The sequence below is a fragment of the Parasteatoda tepidariorum genome, chromosome 2 (assembly GCF_043381705.1).
Source record: "Parasteatoda tepidariorum isolate YZ-2023 chromosome 2, CAS_Ptep_4.0, whole genome shotgun sequence".
Lineage (NCBI taxonomy): Eukaryota > Metazoa > Arthropoda > Arachnida > Araneae > Theridiidae > Parasteatoda > Parasteatoda tepidariorum.
In genome coordinates, this window is record NC_092205.1 from 13570855 (window position 1) to 13594988 (window position 24134).

General features: G+C 30.0%; 1 protein-coding gene across 14 annotated transcripts in view; it reads right to left on the reverse strand.

Moving 5' to 3' along the window:
* Positions 1 to 418: 418 nt before the first annotated feature.
* Positions 419 to 24134, reverse strand: part of LOC107448880 (endothelial transcription factor GATA-2-like) — a 313302-nt gene continuing 289586 nt past the window's right edge. For 13 of the 14 annotated variants that reach the window (XM_071187723.1, XM_071187711.1, XM_021147696.3 and 10 more), the window contains one exon: positions 419 to 3630. In XM_071187723.1, the coding sequence (XP_071043824.1) occupies positions 3253 to 3630 (378 nt within the window). In that variant the 3' untranslated portion in view covers positions 419 to 3252. 14 annotated transcript variants of the gene reach the window in all.

A 24134-nucleotide genomic window follows, 5' to 3' on the forward strand; every position in this document is an offset into this window, starting at 1 on the left:
ATTTTGAAGGAAAAAAAAACGTCAATTTGGCAAATTTATATATTTTTTTATCTAGATTAGATCAAAAAATATTATAGCATTAAAATCAATAGGCAATCCTCAATTGCACAACAATGTTGTGGAACAATGTCAAGAACAATGTTGTGGGCTAGTGATTTTTCAAATCTAAAGGAAAAAACAATAATAATAATCATAATAATGAAAGAAACATATTGTCCGTTAAAAGTCGTTGAAAAACAAACTTAAAATGATAATAATTAAGCTTTCTCTTAAAAAATATATTAAATTTCTAAATCGATGGTTCCAAGAGTCAGTTATAAGATACTTAATAATTGCTTGATAAGTTTTGTATTAAAATAAGGTGTGTAGAAAATGAAAGATGTATGTTTCTTAAATAAATGCAATAAATACACAAATGCCATCTTCCTTTTGTTTTTATTGGTGCAAGATGAAATGATTTATATACAGTATTATGTTTCAATTAAGAAGGAACTTTTCTCTATATATCTTTATATATATTATAATGCACAGTACAAGTTATGAAAAATTACACTCATACCAGCTACAGTGAAATAATGTACAGTCCTGTTCGAGATAGTAGCACACCCCCACAGTAGTTTTCGAAATAATAACTCTTTATTTATTTATTATTCTCAGGAATTGTACTAATCATTTATACCCAGTAGCCTTATAACTATTTTTACACAATAAAATTTTTATTATTTTGAAAAATTTCACAAATATATGTGTGCAATATGAAAAATATATATTAGAATACTGAAAAAGTAAATACCTAGGTTTTAAATGAAACTTAAAAATAAATATTAAAATTAGCAGTAGTTCATAAATACACTTATGAACAACTGCTAATCTTTTAGTCATGAACTGAAAGAAAGAAATTTAGGAATTGCAAATAAAGAAAAGGAGGAAATTAAATAAATATTTAATGAAGTAAATAATTATTATTTAAAATTTCTTAACTAAAATTTGAGAAAAAAATTACAAATTTTTTTTGAAATAATATTTTTGTTTTCAATTTTAATGTTCACATCTACGTTAATGAAATAATATTGTTTTATTTGCTAATGATGAAAACAAAATTTAAAAAAAAATAAACTTCTGCAATTTGTTTAATTACTGGGTATAAATCAAAAATACAATGAAATAGCTTATAAAAATGCAAAATAATCTTTGTACAGAAACATATTTTTATATATTTACACATTTTAAATCTGTTGTAAAAAGAATCATTCAAATAAAATTTCAAATATTTCCTAATTACTTTTCTTGTTTACAAAGTAGTAATTCGTATCTGAATGTAATCAGTCTTGGGTAATCAGTACATTACATAAAAATATACAAATTTCTTGCGTACAGTAATAAATAAATTTGCATTTCTTACATCTAGCGTTCATTAATTTAAAATACATTTTTGTTGTCATTTTTAATAAGAAATGAATATTATTACATATGTTTTGTTTATTATTAAAAAGTTTTTTCTTTTTATACAGAATTTCTAAACTAAAGATTATTCACCAATTTCGAACATGTGTATTATATGTCTAATCATCCTCATTATGAAATTAATAAAAAGAAATAGTTTTAAATTTTAATATTCATTGTATTCTTCAGTTCAAGAATTAATTTAAAGTATTTTGAATAAATTTATTGCTAAGTAATTTTAATAACATTAATAATTTTTTAAAATACCATTCATTTCTTTCTTAATGAATATTTAATTAATAAATTTTCATTCCTCTAATCACACCTTAATTTGTTTAATTCACCCTAATTAATGACCATGATATTTTTGGTTAACTTTTTATGATACAAATTTTTGGCCTTTTATGTCTCATTTAAAAATCAAATTGTAAGTACTATCAAATTTTTCAATAAAATTACATTTGAAAAAGAAGGCTGTGAAAATATTGCACTTAAATTTGTTAATTTTACTGATATGTGAATGAACATTAAAGCCGTAAAACTATCTTGGATGAGTAAAACAGCATTCGAGAGAACAAAAAAAGATTTTATAGATTACATTTTTGTGCTCTTACTTATCTTTCTTGTTTACAAATTTATTTATTTCAGCTATTTTAAATAACTTAGTAGTTTTTAATATTCGAATTCATGAAAAAGTTTCATTTTTGTACAATAAAAACATCTGCAATGCTTGTTAAAAAATATCAGAATAAATACTAATGCATCGGAGAGTGTATTGAAAAAATATTATCCCCGAATCAATAAATTTACAAGTATATCAGACACATGAAGGAGTTTTTTAATTTAACACAATGAAGTATGAGAGGTACGCTACAATCTTTGATGGATGAAAACAAAAATAGGAAGATCTAAAAATTTAAAAAGTTGCATATCGCGAGTTAGGTTCTGTGTTTATTTTTCTCTTAATCCTGACCTGAGATATTTGCCAAAAGAAATGAATTCTGCAGTTTTGATCCTTGAAAAATCACGACTTGTAAAATAGATGACAAAGAATTTTGAAGATATTGATTTGCTTGGATTTAAAATAGTTCGCTAGTCCAACAAAATTTGGACTAGTCTTTCATGTGTACAGATAATAGTCATTTTCAGCAAGAAGTTTATTTTATATATTTTACAACCAAACTTAGGTTAACAGGACGCATAGCGCCCTGTTAACACAAAAGAATCCTTGATAAATTCAGTCGTTGCTCCAAGTGATGCTCACACCAACATTGATGCAAGATTTATAGTTCACACTTGACCATATATGGTACTGTGAGACAGTTCATCACCTCTTTGGCTGATCACCGTGGTGGCTGATCACGAATCAAAAGAAATAGCTCATCATAATCTGAAGAGGTTCAAGTTTAACATTGCACATGTGCGTGGTTTTAAGAATGAAAGTTTTTTTTTTCAGTAAAAGAATAGAACAGGCATTCCTTTATTATTCCCACAGCGACGAACCTGCATCCGACTAAGCAAAAGGACAGAAAACGAATCACACTTTAAATGCATTTCTTTTAATCCGTGATCACGACATTGTGGGGAAAGTTTTTCATTAAAGAAGGTTACCGGAAATCACAAAATTCAGTCTTTGTAATCCGTTAGTCCAGAGCACAGTGGTGGTGACCCTTCCGCACTGGACAGAGAATTCGGGAATTGTGCCCATAGCTGTGCGCAAGAAGCTAGTGCCACTGAGGGACTCTTATCATGATGATGATGATGGCCCATGTCCCAGCAACCGAGCCCTGGTTGCGGTGGAGCCCTATGTCAAGCCATAGCACCGACCATGCTGTTAGAAGTGGCCAGTCCCAATCCACCCGTTCCTAGGGGTAGAGGTCCTCCATTGGAGGACAGTGAGAGACTGGACAGTCCAGGAGCAGTGTTCATATGCATCGGAGATGATGTGACGAAAGACCCTGGCATCGATATGGGCATATTACCCTGATGCATGTAATGGTTCATGGTCATTGACATGGAGGACATGGAACCGAGCTGGCCTGTGGGACCGAAGCTTGAGAAAGGCTTGTCTAGAGGCTTCAAACACTCGGGGATGGCGAGACAACCTTTTTTCTTTTTACTTTTTGACGATAGTTTTCGATTCCGCGTCTGTATACCTTCCTTCTTCATGGTGAGAGGTCGGTTTACCTAAAAATAAAAACAAAATAAGACGTTAGCTAAACATGCCACTGAATCGTATAGGAGCATTAGCAAAGAGTCTTCAAATAGCATCGTTTAAGAATCATTCGTAAGAATCAAACGTAAAACAACAAACTGCTGTTAATATTAGAGTTAGAATACGTTAACAAAGCTGAGAATAATATTGCTAATGATGCTTATTTGAATGCTATTATCGAACCTTTTAACCATTTAAAAAGTTTCTGAATAAACGTAAATGAATTAAGGCATACAATTAAATGAATAATTATAGGTATATTTTTTTTAACTAATTAAAAAAATATAAGAAATTTGAAGTCAGATACACAAAGACATTTACAAAATTATTCAGGAATATCTGTGGGTTTTTTACTGGATGCCTGAATCGCCATAAGCGATTACATAGAACATGGAAATATATACAGTTTTCGAAACATTCTAGTATACGCATAAGACAATATGTAAAAACTATATAATAATTATAATAGTAAAATGATGATAATCTTGTAACACTATTATTATCGAGTTTCTCATTACAAATGAAATTAAGAATTTAGAAAATTGATTAAAATGTTTATCTTATCTCAACGTATCAGTTTCTATTCCGTATATTTAACAGTTAAACAGCGCTACTGATAATATACTTTCTTAAAATTAATATTGAACAAGAATAGTTTTTTAATTTAAAAAAAAAAGAATTATGTAAAGTGTTAAGCATAAAAGGATTTATTTATAGGAAAATTGTAATATATATACAGTGAATAATTTAACATTTAATTTCGTTGTATTAACATGTAATTTGAACAAAGCCCATGGAACAATTTTGTCTGTACTTTTTAACTCAAGAAATGGTCAAAAGTCAGGGTTCCAACCTTCAAATCACATTAGAACAAAAGATTTCTTTTCGCAACCCTTAGAAATCACTTTGCAACGTTCAACGGCATTCGCAAGAACAAAAGAAGCATCCAAAAGGAAATAAACACGTCAACAATAACTAAATAAATCAAAAAAACAGAAACTTAGAAACAAGTGACTCCGGAAGTTACATTGCGTGCGCATTGCCAGCCAGTACTTGGGTGACAGGCACGAGGCCGGACCTTGCAAGTTACAGCTCCCCTCCCATCGCAGTCTTCAATAATTACCGAAAAGAAAAATCGCCAAAGAGTAGAAGGTAATGCATCTTAATCGGTCTGTCGTTTTCTCATTGTTCATGGGGATGGTCTAAAATGACCCTCGCTCCAAAATTCTCTACCCAGACTTCAAAATGACGGCATCATTGTGAGAACGAACCATCGTCCATCGTTGAGCGAAAATATATGTTTGGAGAACTTTTTTTTTAAAAAGAAAAGAACTCAGAAGCCAAAAGTGGTGTGGGCAACTTTCAATTTTTTGTTCGCTTTTTCGTAGGGCACCAATTAACACTGGTGGCAGGAAGTATTAGTGATGGGTATTGTCACGCAAGGTGCGGTAGTAGCACGCACAAACCTGAGCACTTGTTGCTCGCTACACCTTGCATTGTAACCTAAAAGGCCGGGGAATACTCATCGTTGTCCTCGTTCCGTTTAGATCACGTCAACCTAATAATACAAAAGTAATAGCAGCCCTATTTCTTGCTGAAGTATGTATCATACTAAACACGGGAACGCGTTGAACCATAATATCCAGCTAATTTTCATCAGCCTTTATAAGATGCCGAATTAAACTATTATTATTAGCTCAAATTAATCTATTTTAAACTAGATTACAACCATGTTATAAATCAACTTGAACCAAAAATGTGATTCAATTTAGTACCTTATTAAGGTTTCAGCGACTTTGCTGCGCATTATAGTTACCGATACCTCTATTAGTAATTCAACATTTAATTGTTTTTTTGTTTTTTAAATGTAGCTATGTAAGAGAAAAGGGTACAAATTAAGTCAAAAATCATAAAAGCAAGTCTTATATATTTATATTTAATTTTTTTTCTAGCATATCTATGAAGGAAAAGTTTTTCAACTAAACCATATTATTCAATAAGAACCCGAAGTAGATCGATATTAGAGGTAACTATCTTAATATATATGGCTACATGTATTCTCAGGCAATAGTGGTCATTGCAAAGAGAGATAACAATGGTTATTGGGATTGATAGATATTATAGGTCACTACATTGATAGATATCGGTGGTTATTACACTGATAGATATTAATGGAAACAAATTTTAGACTGTTTCCAACTGGCTTCCGTAAGATATAGTTTAAAACGTTGAATCATAACGTTGTTAAAATTTATTGCAATTTCACTACCTTGAGAAATAAGTATGGTCGAAACTACTAGAATATGGTAAACTTTACCGTGTTTCTAGCTGTATGGGAAAAACCAAAAAGCTGGGCAATTTGTATAGAAACGCTTTGGTAATTATTTTAGTAAAATTAACAATTAAATATAATTTTATAATATGCGATAAAATTTGGTTGAATTGTGAAAAAAACATTTGGAAACAATTGGAAAATGAAGTTTTGTACAATATAGTACTATCTATGTATTTTCTATCGATATCTTTTACCATCTATACCTATATGTTCATGGTTATTATCTATATCCATATCTTTATCTACTATCTATATCTTTTTAACAAGTGGAACCATTTACGTTAAGAACAAATTAACGTAGTTTATTTAGTGTTTAAAATTTAAGCCGTATTAATGCAATTTGATTTCTAAAAAAAAATTATTATTATTATTATTTTTTTTTTTTTTTTGAAATTATAGAGCAATTTCTTCTAGTTTTCCGTCGCAAGACGCAATTTTCTGTAATAGTAATAAGGTTCAAAAATAATCATCAATAATTTACATTTTTTCCACAACAATCCGTAAAATTAATGGGACTTTTAAAAGCCGAAAAATGTACCGAAAACAGACCATTTTTTTGTAAGCTATTATTATCAGAAAATTAAAAAGAGAAGATAAAACTTTTTTTCAATAAAATAATAAATAACTATAATAGCTCACTGTCTGAAACCAGTGTCTGTTCTTTTAGTTCGAATTGTGTCGGCCATCTTGTAGAAAAGTAAAGAGAGGAGATGGGATTCGGAAAAGAGCGGTTCTGAGGAAGGGGCAATAGAGGCTGTTTGGAAGGCGGCGCACGTCCGGCACTTCCTCCGCGAAGGTCCCTGACACAGCTGCGTCGGAATAACGCTTCCCCCTCTCCTCCCCTTCCATGCCCCTTTCCATTGTGTCACCTGTCGCGACTCCGCCTCTGCCATTCTACTGGAATTGCCTTTTCCTTTACAATTTAATAGTCCTTTCTCAATAATGATAGCCATCATAAAGTAACAACACCGCTTTAAATCCCACACATTTAAGAAACAATTAAGAAATCTACTCACTTCCTCCCCTCGATTTATTGGGGGGGAATTTCGAAGCCTGATTTTTTTGGGAAATACCAGTTTTGTTTTATTTTTAAGAAGAAAAAAAAATAAAACAAAAGAATGAAATATAATTTAAAAGGTTGTTGAGTTTAAATTGAGACGAAATAGTTCATAGCTTAAACCGATCTTTTTTGAGCATCATAAAACTGTTCACTGTAAAAAACTTATGGATCAAATTACTGTAAAAAGTACAAGCACTTTAGGTGCCTCATTCATAAAATACATTTTACAGTAAAATTTCTTTTTGACATAAAATATTATACTGTTGCTTTTACAGTATTTATTACTGTACGCTATAACAGAATTTTTTGTTCCGTTACATGTTCTTGTAAAAATGAATTTTAAGGTAAAGAGTACCGGCAGCCTGAGTGCCGGTACTTTTTACCGTCATTTGATTCCGCAATTTTTTACAGCGTAATTCTGTGTCACCTGAATTGGTATTTTAAAATTTAAAGTTCAGAGTAAAGTGAGTTCAAGCAAACCTGGAGTAAACTATGAAATTTCAAATACTGAAAAAAAAAGTTTTCAAAATATCAAAATGCGAACAAATATGGAAGGATTGCGCGAGCCTGCGAAATTCTGTCGCAATTTGTTTGCATTTTAATGGTTTAAAAAACAATTTTTCGAAAAATATTTTTTTTCTAATTATTATATTTGATATGTAAGCATTTGAAACTTCATGGTTTACTTTAGATATAATTGTGCACAACGTTCCTATATTTAATATTACTCATGAAGATAAAAGAGAATTTGCCATGAATGGTTTCTCCTGGGATATAGCGTTTTAACTTCACATGAGTCGTCTGAATGCAAAACTTAAATTCTTTGAATGAGAGTTATCTTGTCGAATTTTCGATTAGTATTTTTGAATTTCCTTTCAGTTTTCCTTAGCTTCACAAATGTTTATTTAAAAATAAAAATTCATATTTTACATGCTTTTCAATATGGTATATAGAATTGCTTTTTAATAGGATTTACGTTTTGCACATTTGTCACTTCCAGTCTAAAAGGCAAAATTAAGTAATGTAAAAAGCAGTGGTGTTTGTATCATCATTTGAAATTAGTTTAATTTTACAGCTTGATGAACTTTAAAAATAACTTAATTCATTTTTTAAAAGTAATTTGCATGATTTTGAAAATTATTGTTCGCAATGTTCTAATATTGTGCAATTCAATTAATCGAAATCAGCTCCCTAAATAATCTATTGAAAGTAAATAATTTTTCGCAGTTTCAATCAAAATTGAGGTTTTAATTGTAAAATGCAGGATAAGTAATTATAAAAACCGTACTAAGTCCGTAAAATAAATAAACGATGAATACTGTAATATATATGATATATAAGAACACTTTAAGAGTTTTATTCCATTTTTATAACGAAAATTTCTCAAGGAACTGAAAAAAATAATTATATTATTCTTTTACTTGAGCCAATCCACTTAAATAAGTAAATTGGCTCAAGAAGCAGCAATATAAAAATAACATATGATGCATAATATTCAGAACAATAAAATGTAAACAAAGGTTTTATTTAGGCTAGATGCTACCGATTCCTGCTATGTTAGTTTTTCAAAGTAAAGGTATGTGTTCCTATAAAAGTTAGCATCAAGCCTTGATCTCATTTACGTATTTCAATTATTTAAATTACACATTAAGAGAAAAAATAAAATGCTAGAAACTTTACATAGTGATCAATTACAGAATAACACTGATTTAATTTTAGTAATCTGTAAGTTGAATGATAATAGTTACAGAGTAATATAGATTTAATGCTCGTTATTTAAAGTTAAACGATAAAAAACGGCTTAATCTATGAAAGTAAATCTTTTTATTCTAAACTCAACAAACGTTACTTATTATTTTCTACTTCATCATCCCCCAAAACATAATCTCGACAATTTGAAAGAAAATCACTTTAATTTCAGAGACAACATAATCAATTAAAAACTCTTCGTTGTTCCAAAAACACTTATTTTAAAAATAAAAAAAAAGAATAAAATATCGCCAAATATGAGGAGGAAATTCTCTCAGTGCTATCATTATCAGTGTGACGTCCAAATGAATCTAACAGAAACGGTTCTGGGCCCACTGAACACGCACAAAAAAGGAATAGATGGTGACAAGCGGTGTAAGAAAAAATAAATAAATAGCCAAGAAGAAATAAATAAATAAAAAAAAATCTGAAGAAGCATGGTCAAGAATATCAATGAGACAGCGACCCAATTAAAGACAGGGGAGAGTATAGAGTAGTTCGGACGAGAAGATCAAGAATAATAGTTCTTAGTCGCGCCACACTGACTCTATCTTCCTGTTACATTGTTGGCGGTTAGAAATGAATTCAGTTTTGGCGCTTTTCTATTGCTATTGCCAATGTCCGGCACTTCGTCCTACTTTGGAACTTTTGAATCACCGACCAGATGAAACCATTGGTCAGTTCTCTGGAAAAGAGAGAAAGGATGCTGGGATTTATAGTGGATTAAGTGCTGAATGATCACTTTCATTTATCATAGTTCTGAAAATGATGTGCCATTTTAGATTTTTTTTTTTTTTGTCACAAATGGTGGCGATATTCTGAATGTACTTAAATTTGTATCTTAAATCTTGACTTTTGTCGCTTTATTTTTTTCCCAATAAAAAAAAATATTACATGGTTTTTCATAGTTGTTAAACTCTTAAAATAAATTGCTTTTTTTAAAGATAAAATCAGATAGTGGTTAAAAATTTTAGACCCTCTTCATTGAAACTTAATATTAGATAAATAAACAAAAAAGAAAAAAATCAAAGAAACATTATTTATAGTTTAGATATCGATGAATGTATAAATTACATTAAATTATATAAAATTTAAATTATGTAATTAAATATATATATATATATATATATAAAATTTCAAGTTTGGAGTGATTTAAGGATATTTAATTTTTTATAATGGTTTCGTCTGCTTCAATTTTTTTCTAAATTTGTAAAAAATTTTCCACGGTTGAGCTTGTTTTAATCCATACCAACGGTTTTCATTAATGAAGTTTCGCATTTTCGATGCTGTGCTGGAATCACATAACTCCCCAGTGCTGACGTAAAATATCCTAGTTGGAAGACGGATCATGGGTTAGATTCCCCTTGCCGACAGGTTTTCTTCTCTCCATAACGCAAATGCAGGTTAGTTCCCTCAAAAAGTTCTCCTCCAGATGTCCAAAATTTCTCCCAATGCTTGATCCTAGAGTTCACTGGTCATCTGGATTGGGTTCAAAATCACAAGGTTACGGCGTTGAACATTGGTAGCCGTAAACTCAAAATAGGGTCGGCTGTTCGACGGCGGTTATAAAATAAAATTCATGCAATTTGACAACAAAGCTTGCTAGTTTGAAGTGGTATCGAAATTGAAATTTTCGATGTAAAATATCTCCTGTATTCCAAAAAACACAATTGTTAAGAAACGCTAACATGGTTAAAGACAAATAGTTAATAAAGGTATAGTTAATAGATAAATAAAAATTTATTTTATGTTAAAATGTTATTATTCAATTTCACGATCATCATTAGGGTTATAAAGCAGTCATGAAAAGAAATGAGCATTTTCCATGTCCATTTAAACAGTCGACATCGTTTTAATTATGTTAAAGAGATAATTCTGACTTTTTTTGCGGAAATATGCGATTACTAAGTATTTATGCAAAACTGCAAGGAAAGTTACTATTTTTAAAAGGCATCCTAATTGAATTTTGCAATATAAAATATTTCTTGCTGTTTAAAACTGAACATTTTTGAGAAAGTTAATTTGAGAAGATGAGTCAACACTTGCTGATAATGTGGGATAAAAAATGGCATGACTCGGTATCAAGATCAACAATAAAGTTGCATTCCAACGGAAAGAACTGAGTATTGACTAGCACTTTTCATACCCATTTAAATAGTGATACAGCATAATTTTAATGAGATAACTGAGATTTTTTTTTTCACAAAAATATGTTAGTACTATGTAAAAATGTTGATAGAATTGGATTGCAAAAAAGGTTAACAATTTTAAATGATATCTGATTTTGAATTTTGCAACATAAAATATTTCTGTCTGTTCAAAAATTGCTAAATTACTTTAAAAAAGCTTATTTGAGACGATGCATTATTATTGCTAGAGTTATAAATATGAAGAAACAAAATTATCATATCTAAAAATGGTATTACTCAATATCACGAATCATGATCGCCAGAACAACAAAGTAGTCTCACCATGGAAAGAATTTATGCTCATTTGCCATGTTCATTTTACCAGTAATCAAACATCATTTTAATGGAATAATTGGGTGAGTGGAATAATTAGCAGCTCGTAAAAAACTGGAATTACCAAAAAGTTATCTACCTCCTTGCGTTGACCCGGTTCTTCTTTATTTTTGTTTGTTGAGGCAGAGGAAGCAAATGACGTGGTGAAGAGTGGGGGAAAAAATAAATAAAAAGGGGGAAAAAATCAATTCCCTCTTCCTTAGTTATGCGTGATGGCTTTGTGTGTATTTACAGAGGTAATTTTTAGACAGGTGTAGCTACATTTTTGGACTGTTATTATTTGGTAATAAATTCCCATGAATAGGAGGATTGAGGTCTTTTGTGAAGAAAAAAAATGGCTGACACATGATTTCTTTTTTGTTAGCAATAAAGGAATACTAAAATGAACTACTGTAGTCAGGATGTTGAACAAGCAATTCTTCCGTTCTAAAATTTATTGTGTTTGAAAGATGTAAAATACGATTGCAGTTGCAATTTCATTATAAAAACTAGCGAATAGCTTAACCGAAAAACAAATTAAATGTAAAACATTCCTTTTGAATGCATTGAATAAGATCTTTTACCCCCAAGAAGAAATAAAGAGCTTTATTTTCCATTAATAATCGTGTTTTTCGTAGCTCTTTCGCCAAAGAAAACCGAAAACCAACTGTTTGAGATGTTTAAACTGGAAGCAAAGATATAATTTAAAACTATAAATACCATCGTGCCGTAAAGAATTATCTGAGCTTTAAAATAGACTAATAGTTTAAATACTTATAATTAATAATTTTTTTTTCTTCTCCAAATTCTTATATGCCCAGACAAGATGGTGTAGAAGTAACTTTTCAAATATCAACGAATTATACCCCGAGCCCTTTGTATTTTTACGAAACTATGTCTTTTCTACGTAGGGACATTTTTTTTAAAATTCACATTAAGAACGTTGGCTAAATACAGGAAAAACTTAATCTAACAGCCGTCAACAACTGTTGCAAATTCAAAACAGCTATAAAAATGGCAAATTATTCACTAAGAAATAAAAGTTTTGTTTTGCAAATAACTCAATTGTTTATGAAAGAATTATTATCATTACAAATTAATAGTAATAGACCAATATGTCTGTACAGTAGGGTATAAGAGATACTGAGAGAAAGGAATCTTTCTAACTTCAGAAATTCACGTAATGTTATTAATTAAATATTTCACGTTCGTCTTGACATTATATTTACCCAGTGCAGTATTAGTCTCTCTCCTTTTTTCGAAATAATAATTCAAAAAGTTTTATTCATTTGCGTACTTAACAATTTAAACTAATATAATTTAAGCAGTTTTATTGAACGATTTCTATAGATATTATTAAATAGGATATTCGTCAAGATAATAAGAATAAATTCTACTCGAATCCATCCAAATTTAATAAATATTTTCGAACATTTTAGTATATCTTTAATATTTTACAACAGTAAACAAACAATTTAGAAAATAATTAAATTCGAATTATGAAAGAAAATCATGGAAATAAATCTAATTTACATTAAAAGTTGTTTAAAGAGCATAAATGATATCCTTCTGTCTGTTCTAGCTTAAGTCGGAATATTAAAAGCTTATATGATTTCACTGTCTAATTAAATACAAGTTACAGTATTTATTTATACATAATTCTGTTTAATGTTATAAGATTCAGTGCATAAACTTTTCGTACTCGGATAAATATTAAACATTTCAAGTCAAACGCGAGTTCATTTACTGCATCAAATTGGTTATGAAATTAGCTCCGTTAAACAAAATCCGCCCCCCCCAAAAAAACTGATAATAATAACCAAAATCATTATAAAATTAAAAATGTACGTAACTACACATTATTCAGGAGCTACTCTTTTTTACTTTTTTTATCATTACCTTCCTTTTTTTTTACCATCCTTCAAACTGACGAAGCTCACAACAAAAAATTATCTGTTATTACTCAACTAGTTTCCGCTCAATGTTCAATGTGCTGATATTCATAAGGGAGGGGGGGGGGGGGAANTAGGGGGGGGGGGGGGGGTAAAAACAAAATAAAGCCAACTTCACGGCACACAATAATAATTGGCTAACAATTGAGGGGTCATTATTTCCTCGCCTTAGCTTCGCAGGACAGCTTATTTGGCGAGAAACACAAATTAAGCATGATGTTGAAATGAGTGTAGATATAAAAATTGGGGCCTATTTTTCTAAGAAATGCATAATCTTATGAGGCTTTTTTTTCTTTTTTTTTCGAAACAAGTTCTGAGAGAGGGGAGAGGAGACCCCTTGAAGATGATGTTTTAGGTTTAACCTTTCAATCCATCAATCAGAATCAATTATTTTCGAAGATATTATTTAACATGCGCTCCGTAAAATTGCAGTTTAACGATATTTTTTAATAGGCCTGGATGATGGATTTCTGTTCTAAGAACGTTTCGTACATTTTGACGGAATTAAACCTTTCTCTTCTTTCACAGAATTTAGCAATTTAAGCTTTTTTTAATTTTTTATTTATCCATTACTTTCTTGCAATCTAACATCTACACTTAGTCAATTTACAACGTTTCAACTCGTTAAATAGAAATTAAAGTTATCATTGTTTATTAAAGAAAAAGCTCCTTGCATTTATTGAATAAATAATAGAACTATTTAATTTGGAAGTTCCCATCAAAAAGAATTTTCAGTCCGGATGAAACTTGACGAAAATCATCAAGTATCATCATCACTATATCAGCAATACATGATCAGTCGTTTATTTATTTGATCATTTATTATTCATATTTATCATTTGCATTCATATTTATATCCCACAAATTTAATTAAGCATAAAGAAAAAAGTAACAAAAAAAAATAATCAAAAATTTTGCAAGAAATTATTTTCTTCTACTCGCATTGAATTGAGCTCTTAAACATCGAATTAAATTTTGGCGAACATTTCAGTGCTGAGATTTTCACCTGTTATCTAGCAAACGATTAAGTATTGAATTTTAATGGTTAAAATTTGAGTAGAATAATTTTATATAAACTCAGGATAAAATTACATGTTAATTAGTATTAAAAATTACATACATTACATTAACGTTTCCTAAACATTTGATATTTTAAAAAAAATTGCATTATTTTTTAAATAAGTAGGACTTAGCATAATTTATTTACGGTTTAAAAAGGGAAATATGCTTCAATGGAAAAGCTTTAACCTTGTAAATCTAATGCTTTAAATTTCCAACAATTTAAAGAGTGCTACATGTTTCTGAACGAAAACGATTTTTTAACCTAAAAACAAGCAACTACAACAAAAATTAAATATCAATTAAGGAAAGATTTAAATCGACTTTTTATTTAAAATTCGGTATGTTCAACATACGCATCCCATAATTGTATTTAAGTATGGGATTTTCAATGCTATATGAAATAATACTTCATTGAATTCTCACTTCAGTTTGTATTATTTTTAACTTGTAAACCTCTAATATGTAAATAAAGTATTTTTATTTAATCTGATATTTGAGAAAATCAAAATTCAATTTTTGATATCATATTTACACTAAATTTTACAATTGTTTAAAACCTAACTAGCGTTCGAAATTTTGCCATGCCATTTATTTAATTATATTACAATATTTCTCTCGCCATTTGGCAAAAGACGACGTTGGTTTGGCAGCAATAATTCGAAAACCATACTAAATTATAACTGATTTCAAAATTATTCAATATCCATCTTATTGATAGCACTTCGAAACAAGGAACTTCAGTCTATAGACTAACTGACATCTACCTACCTCTGAAGCTTTCAGACTATAATTAGAGGAATACGATTAGTGCATTCCCGTGAAAATGAGCAGCACCCTAAAATCCGTGCATACGATAATTTATCTTGCACATTCCTCCAAGGGTATTTCTGATTAATCAATACTATAGGCGCGATATTTAATTTCCTGCTCTCTAATGCCGACTATTTGAAATTGATATTCCAAATGTGATAATCAACTCAGGTTATTGCCTCCCACAGGTGATTTATTGGCGAATATTTGCCCCGAGGCAAGAGGACATATACCAGAAAAGTGGCCATTTCTCACGACGACCACTCCTTTCGTTCGCAAACTTGTACTTTTAATGCACTATTAATCCATATTTGATAGTTTCCTTAATGAATAAATTCATTTTTCTCAACTTGTTTACTCAGTTCGGATAACTTACTCAGGACTATTTGAAAGAATTATCGCCAAATGCTATTGAAGTTGACTTTATTGTTCAAACTACTTCATTTAAGAAAGCATTTTGTTCAGCATATGAAGTATTTGGATTTATTATATTACTCCTAAAAGTTTTGATGAAGTTGCTTCGAATTTTCACATTGTGTTAACGTTAAATTTAACAAACAAATTAACAATTAAATATAATTAGATAAGAGTGAAATTAAAATTAAATGTATAAAGCTGATATTGGCTATATTGTTTATGTCTTTCAAATAAATACATAACCAATTTTTAATCGAAATACCTAGCACTGAAAGTTTAATCAAAATTTCAAAATTAGTAAAAAAGAAAGTAAATTAACTAGTAGAAAACAATAATAATTTATAAAATAGAGTAAAATAATAAAATGTAATATCATAAAAGGTAAATGCATAAATATTTATGTTTTGCATAAAAGCAAAATTTATTTTGTTAAGCTTTTCAAACGTAAATAAAGCCAAACATAGAAATAATCTTTATTGTTTAAAATACTAACATTAGAAAACTTTAGATAAATAAAAGACGTCTAATAAAATAAATTTTTTAGAAAACTTCCCGCGCTTCCTTATTTTTTATCTCCTTTCTTTCTGGCCTTTTTTTCCCAGAGTCAAACACGGAAAGGACTTTTTATGTTTTTTTTAGTTCTAACTAAAGCGCTGTTTTATTTACACCTTCTTATTTTAATTTTTTTTCTTTCTATATTTTGTTTCTCGGCTTTACTTATAGCCAACATTTGGCGTAGAGGAAGGACACTATCAGTTTCTCATTAGATATCGCTTTCTTCCGTTCGTCTGTTCAGCAGTTTCCGGCCGCCTGTCATCGTCTTGGCGAATTCTGAGAAAATATTTTCATGTAACTGGCCTCTTGGACGCTAATTCTGTCTCAACGGTTTTTGTGTATGAAATATTTATTACAAGTTGAATTTTTAATGATAATTATTTGCTAAGTTCGATGTTCTTTCGCTGAGGGGAAAAAATGCATGAAATTAAAAACAAAGCATTAATTTCAACTACGTATTAGTCGCGAGAAAAATTTACTTGGTTTTAAAACGAACAAATATTTAATTTATTGATCTGCCATTTATTTATTAATATTATTTATTTATTAATATTATTTATTTATTAATATTATTTATTTGTTAAAATTATTACCCCAGCACCTGAATCCAACATTTTTATCAAAGCATCTTAAATACGTAAGGTTTTATTATTTTTTGTATGATCGCCGTCGAACAGCCGACCTAATTTTTGGGTTTACGACTACTAATGTTCAACGCCGTAGCCTTGTAATTTTGAACCAATTCAGAAGACAAAGAAACTCTTGGATCAGTACCCTCAGAGGTATTGATTTGTTATGGGAACATGGAGGACTTTGAGATTCGACAGATTTAACGTGCATCAGTCACCCTTTACTACACGGGGAGTCTTCTACCGGCGGGGACCGAAGCCACGAACTCTTAATACGTAAGGTTAACACAACATCTATAACCTATTAACGCAATACCAACAATACTTACAACCACAATTAATTAAATGGCCTCATTGGTGTTTTATGACCCGCTTTTACGGACGCGAAACGTTCAATCAAAACTGCTAATTTGGCTAGATTTTTCCACCTACATGAAAATAATTAAAATCGGTGAGTTACTTTCAATTTTTTCAATATTTTTATGAGTGTAAATTGGATTAGTGTTGAAGTAATTTTTTAAATATTAAGAAATTAGACCACAATTTGCACTTAATTTAAAAAAAAAGTTTTTTTTTAGAAATGTAACTTTAAAATGAACATAGAGGGCGCTAGTTAGAGATGGGCAAAACTGAAGCCGACAGTCACGAATCAATTATATATAGGGAAATAGAAGTTTAATGATATTTACTTCTTATTTTATCATGATTCGCATTAGATTTGGAATCGCATCATAAATTCAAATTAGATTAGAAATACGTTACGTAACGAAACAATTCTTTTCTTTTTCTATTAAAATATGATAGATCTAAAAATTTACATCATTACTTTAAATTAATATAAGAAGAAATTATATTTATTTTTTAGGAGAAAGAGCAACTCACAGAGTGAAATTTAAATCACGAAAAATTCTACTTGTTCATTTTTGATGATCGTATTGTTCATCATGAAATATATGATTATCTCACCTGCAGTTATAAAATTTTTTACAGCAATTTTTTTAACGTACTATTTATTATATTGATTAAAACAATCACAGTACGCTGCAAATTATTTTTTAAGCACATAACTACTGCCATAAATATAGTTCTGTGCTATACTTAGTTTTAGTCTCCAGCAAATTTATATAAATTATTAAACAAGGTTCATTAACAAGTCCAATAGTATAGTTAACAAGGAATATTCAACCATTTCAATTAATCTAATACTAGCTAAGTCACTTGCAAGTATTACATTAAGCTAAATAAATTTGGTATCGGAATTTATGTATTTTTTTCAATAATTCTATCAAATATAAGCTAAAAAACATTCAAATGTGTCAAATTGAATTTGAAAAAAGTTATAATTTAAATAGTTGTCACGATATTTGTTGGAGCAATATTTTGTTCACATACGAATTCTAAATATTTTTATTAATTTTCAAAAGATAAACGAATCTGTTTCTTTTTTTAACAAATAGGATCTAAGTGGTCAAAGTCGTGCGAAATTTTCAGCAACACCACAGGCCTGATTGTTGCACTTTACGGAATAAAAATAGCTTCACAAACTCAAAATATTTTGCAGTCTCATAAGTATAAATTGCTGTTTTAAAAAGAAAGGGTTTTGCGGCTTTCACTGCAATACACCTGCGACAATCCTCATCAGACGATGCTGTGGAAAACGGGAGGAGAGAATGAATGTGACTATTGAGTAGAGAGACGCCAAGTGCGGCGCCAAAGAGTCGCTTTCTTGGCTCCTTCCTTCAGAGAAACAAAACAGAGAGAAAAAGAGGACTGTTTCGTGCGGGATCGAATGTGTAGGGATGCGCTTGTATTGTGGGTAATCAAAGGGTTCATTGTCATCTTCTCCGGAAACAACTAGTCGAACATCTCGCATCTTAAATTAGAGATTTCATCTTAAATTATGTAATCTTTAATGCCTTTCCGAACGCCGACAAAATACAACGACTTATATTACACGAGGAGAGATAAAATTTCTCCAATTTGTAGACAAGTTATTTTTAAAAAAATTATTTTGTTTATTTAACATTTATAACCAGCGTCGAACAGCCTACCCATGATTGGGTTTATAATTATCAACATTCGACTCGGCATCCTTGTAATTTTGAACCCAATCCAGGAGACATGGACACTCCTGGATCAAGTATTGGGACAAACGTGGAGGACTTTCAGATTGAACTAATCCACATTTGCGTTACCCGGAGAGGAAAACAACGAAAGATTTTGCAGTTAGCCCAACGAAAAGGTGATTCTAACTCGCGATCTTTCTATCACCAAGGATATTTCACGTCAGCATTATGGTTGGTGTCAGCCGGAATTATAATTCGCATCTGTCGCCACCGCTGGGTTTCGAACCCAGATCAGGGGATAGGAGAGTGCACACCACGTTCAGTCCCCGTAGCTCGAAAAAATAATTTTATGATTTTTAACTCAAGTATGACCATAAGACTGTTAAATTAATGAGATTTGTTTTTCCTTGTAATTATATTTCGCTAAATACTTTATGTTACATAATTTAATTTCGACTTTTAACATCCACAAATTTAAATTCGCCTTAAATAGGGTTTAAATCTCATATCTTTGGAATTTCATGTTTTTTCTTCTCATATTTCTCAAATTATAATTCATTTAAGACCAACTATAGCTAAACTAACGTTTAATTTTTTATTATTAGACACTTGGAAAAAAATCTGGAAAATAAGATTCGCTAACACATGTGTGCTTGATTGCTACAACATATGAATTAACAATGTATGTCTTTAAATTAAAATATATTTGTTACACGTTCCTTTTAAATATAAAAACTCAAACGAAATTACTTTGGTTGATTTTAATCATTATTTGATTTTAATATTTTTAAGGAAAAATGAATTGCCCGACAAAACATGTTCCGTTAATATCCCAACATTAATGACTAAAGTTATTAGGTACAGAACAAAAAGACAGAACAAATTTTAGGTACAGAACAAATTTATTTTTCTAATTTTCAGAAAAATAAATTGAAAAACATTTTAAACTTCGAAGGAAAAAAAGGAGTTTTTAAAATTTGTCCAGTAAAATTATATTTTTTATAAAATANATTCCGTGTATTTCAATGTTCCCGCATCCTATTTACTCAGAGGCTTTTATTCGCGAACTACTTCCGCTCCATTCTCTCTTTAGATATTAAGAGCTTTTTTTTATTTCAATTTCTACTCCCAAAAATACTGTCATGAAAAAAAGGAGCCATTTCTTAAAACTCACTCCCCCTCACTTCGAATCGATTTTGTGAGAACATCCTCTTAAGTGTTTGGTTTCTCTTTAGAGAAATCCAAAAAAAAAGAAATAATTTTTTTTCTTTCCATTTGGAATTCTCACAATCCCCTTTAATTTTTTCGAATTTTTTATGCAAAAATTCAGGAATTCGCTCATTAATTATCCAAAATTTCTCGTTATTGCTAATTAGTGTAATTCTCTTTGAAAATTAAAAAAAAAAATGTGTTCTAAATGTGGGAAGGCATTTAAATTTGAGGGGAGACATTGAGGAGACATTTAAATTTGAGGGAATTCCCCTATTTCGTTCCAAATTAGATTGCATTTTTTAGTTAAAAGTCAATACAAAATAACGTTGTTAAATATGTACTATATTATTAAAATTTATCATAAAACATTGCATGGCTTGGTTTGATTGTAATACGAGTATAAAAGTCAGGGAATATTAGCGCATTACTTCATGAACTGGAAAATTATAAATGAATGAAAAAATTTAGTAGAAGAATATAAAAATTATCGATGCATGTCTTGGTTTTGTTAAAATATGTGAAGGAAAAAAAAAGCATTTCAGATTATTAAATATCGATGGATATTTGCGCATATGTTAAGAGTTATACTTATATTTTTGCTCACTTATGCATATTTATTATTCATAACAATTTTATGTAGATGCCTGCAATATTTATTAATGGTAACAACTTAAGGTAAACATTGTTTAACTATGAATAACACGATAGAGCTACTAGTTCATAATTTTTTTTTAAATATTTTTTGCAGCTTTTAGTTTTTGAGAGCAGGTTTTGACAACTGAAAAGTTATTCAGTTGCAATCGAGACTGGCTGAGAAAAATAAATAAAATGAAATTGTCACATTTGAGAACATTTTTACGTCAACATCCGAACTTATTTTTAAAAAAAAAATGCATGAGTTCATTATTAGGCTTGTAACCTCCTATTTCAAGTTTATGACAAACTTTATTTATTTAAGTTTCAAAAGCAACCTTTAAATTATAGAAGCAAACAGCTCTTAAAGAGGCCGTTTAATTATTACGTAGTCATAGAACAGAGGGGTGCAGCTGGTGATTTGCGCATTTTTGCAGACAAGGGGGTTAAAGACAATGCTTACGCAAGATACATTAAAATTTATTTATTTTCAGCATTTTTATAAAATGCAAGCTAAAAAATGAAACAAAAAAAAAATTTTTTTTCATTTGTAGAAAATTTTACATTTGGAATAAATGTTGAATTTAGTGGGAAAATTAATAAGTTCAGAGATTAAAGTTTTGTACACCAAAGATTTCTAAATATTCTACGCATAATTTAATAAAATGAATTAAAGCGTAAGTTCTGTCTTACGCCAATTGGCATCTTTTATTTTGACTTAGTCCTAAAATTATATTGCTACATTAAAAGTCAAAGTAAAAACCAGGAGGCTGAAGAGTTACGACTTTCTCACGTAAACCTGGGAGGGGGTTTGTAATTTGCTTATTTTTGTCTAAAATAAGTCTGAAATTTCCAAAAATGTGATATTTAAACGGCCCTAAATCAGTGATTAATGCGTGTGATAACTTTCATACGCAAGAAGTTCGTCTCGGATCCAAATTACAGTAAAGCATTTAAGCCCATTACATGCAAAAAGCACTGAACCCCGCTAAGTGAGATGACAACAAAATTTTTTTATTGCATTTCCAAGATTCCTCTAATAAAAATGAATTCTGAAAATAAAGCGGTGACAAAGGAGGGTTAAGGGGGGTGGGAGACAGAGCAGACGTAATTGGAGAAGCCTTTCCGCAGGGGGTCCGGTCGCGTGCGGGGCTCTCTGCGGGTGGACTTGAAGCGCGCACCCGGGATTCCGAGAATATTTCATGCTCTCAGAATCATTGGAGGAAGGCTGCTGGCGCCAACTATCTCTCTCTTTCTTTTCTGCAGGGTTGCCGTGAGTTCTCATTCCTAAGATCATTGGAAGAAGCCAATAAACTCTTTTGATAACAATAGTTATGTTTATATATTTATTAATTTTTATATGTTTTTTTATTTTAGGATTGAGATAGTAATTGCTGTGTTTTTAAAAGAATAAGATTAAATTCCTCTCCCTACCAATTCATAAGAATTTAAAAAAAAAAAAAATTTATGCAAAAAGCAGACATTAAAAATACTAAAATTAAATTTTTTAAAAAAAATATATATACTAAAATATTTTGCAAATATAGCTTAATAAGATGTTTTCAAACATAGCTTTCAAACATAGCGTATTAAATTTAATTATAGTATTTAAATGAAGATAAATGTTCGAACATACAAAAATTACAGAAATGTTCGAACTTATTAAAATTATAAAAATGATTAAAAATAAAAATTATTCAAGATTTCAGGTATTTATTTATTTATTTTGTAACTATATATAAATTCAGCTAAATGAAAAGTTCATGTGATATCTGTATTCCTATGCAAATAATTAGAATGCCGAACTTTAAATTTGATTTCTCGAATTAAAATAACTATAACTAAGAAATACAAATGATAAAATAATACCTTTTATTGCCTTATTACACTGTTGTATAAATATTTAAAAAAATATATATGCACCCATTAAATATTTGAAACCTGAAAGTTACTTCTATTAGCAATGATTTTACTTGACCTATGACTTTTAAATTATTTATCTTTAAAAACATTTTACGAGAAATGTTTATTTTTCTATTAAATATTAAAACAAAAATTTAAAATTTGCAACCAGTAAGTCGAAGGTCTTACCGCGCATCATAATGGTCATTATCAGGATTATCTAGACAAAAAAAATTTTTCACCAGAAAATGAAAGTGTGATTTTAATAATTCTAATAATGAACAAAATTATGATTTGTTAAATAAGCTAACGTTTCGAATTTTTTAAAAAAAAATAATAATACTATAATTAGGATTAAATAAAATTGCATTACGTTACACTACATAGCTAAAATATGAAATAGGTATGTGCTTTCGCATAGTAAAATCTTGCAGCATCTCAATTCATCTGATGATTGAAAAAAAATGGAATACCGCAATAAAAAAAATTGTAGAAAAAAAGGAATACCGCAATAAGAAATTCTAGGTTGCTTTTAAAATGTTATAATCAACAACACATTTCAGAATCTTTTTTTTAATTCGTTAAAAGAAATATTTCTTTCGTAATCAAAACAATTAAATAAAGTTAAGGTTTCTTGTAAGAATTAATTTAGAATTACAATTTGTACTTTAGAAACTAGAGTAAACAAATTGAAAAATCCATGGAATTTCCTAAACTCAGACCACCCTGTTGACCAAAAAGAAAAAAAAATTCCGTTGATAGCTTCCCTCACCCAATAGTCATCAAACTTATCTGTTTCCCATGCATATATAGAATATTTTTTTCCAATCCATTCTTCTCAAATTCCCGAATAGAAAAGACTTCCGGAATGTACCGTTTTACAACCGTTTGGCGCCAACGATGATCCCCATCCTTGGGTAAAAACAAACACATCAACCTGAATTTACAGCTTTTTTCAGAAACTCATATATATCTACACACAAACCAAATGTACTGTTCATTCTTGCAACTTCAAGAAACCCCCAATGTGGTTTTAAGGAATCAGTCAAGGTTGAATAATAGCTTTGCTATGGATAGTTTGATTCAAGAAGCTCTCCCACTGTGAAAATGAACTCTTGCTCTGTCATGTTGTCGCCATCCGAAAAGTCAAACCCTTGGTTATTTTCCAAAACCCCTTTCTATAAAAGCATCGGGGGTCCCGGAAAAGGGGTAAAGTTCCTCGGCGACGATACGCATAGGCGCCGAGCGTCAACTCATAAATCCCTGGCGCCCGTCGTCACTTCATTTACTGCGACGAAAACGGCTAATAACATTTCCTCGGTATGGGCGTTCGCAATATGCAACTAATTGGTGATATCACATCCCTTCTTAGAGAGAAGTAAAATATTGTGACATCTGAAGAGTGATCCGTGAATGTTTGGTTTGATAAACTGTGGCAGAAAGGAAAATGAAGATGTTTTCTTTTCAACAAGAAGATGATTGCTTGTTTTATTTGCGGGGCCTATGCTCTTTTTTTTATGCACATCTAAATGGTAAAGATATAAAAAAATCTTTGCCTTTGCAATTACGCTTTTATTTAATTGGGAGAGAGGC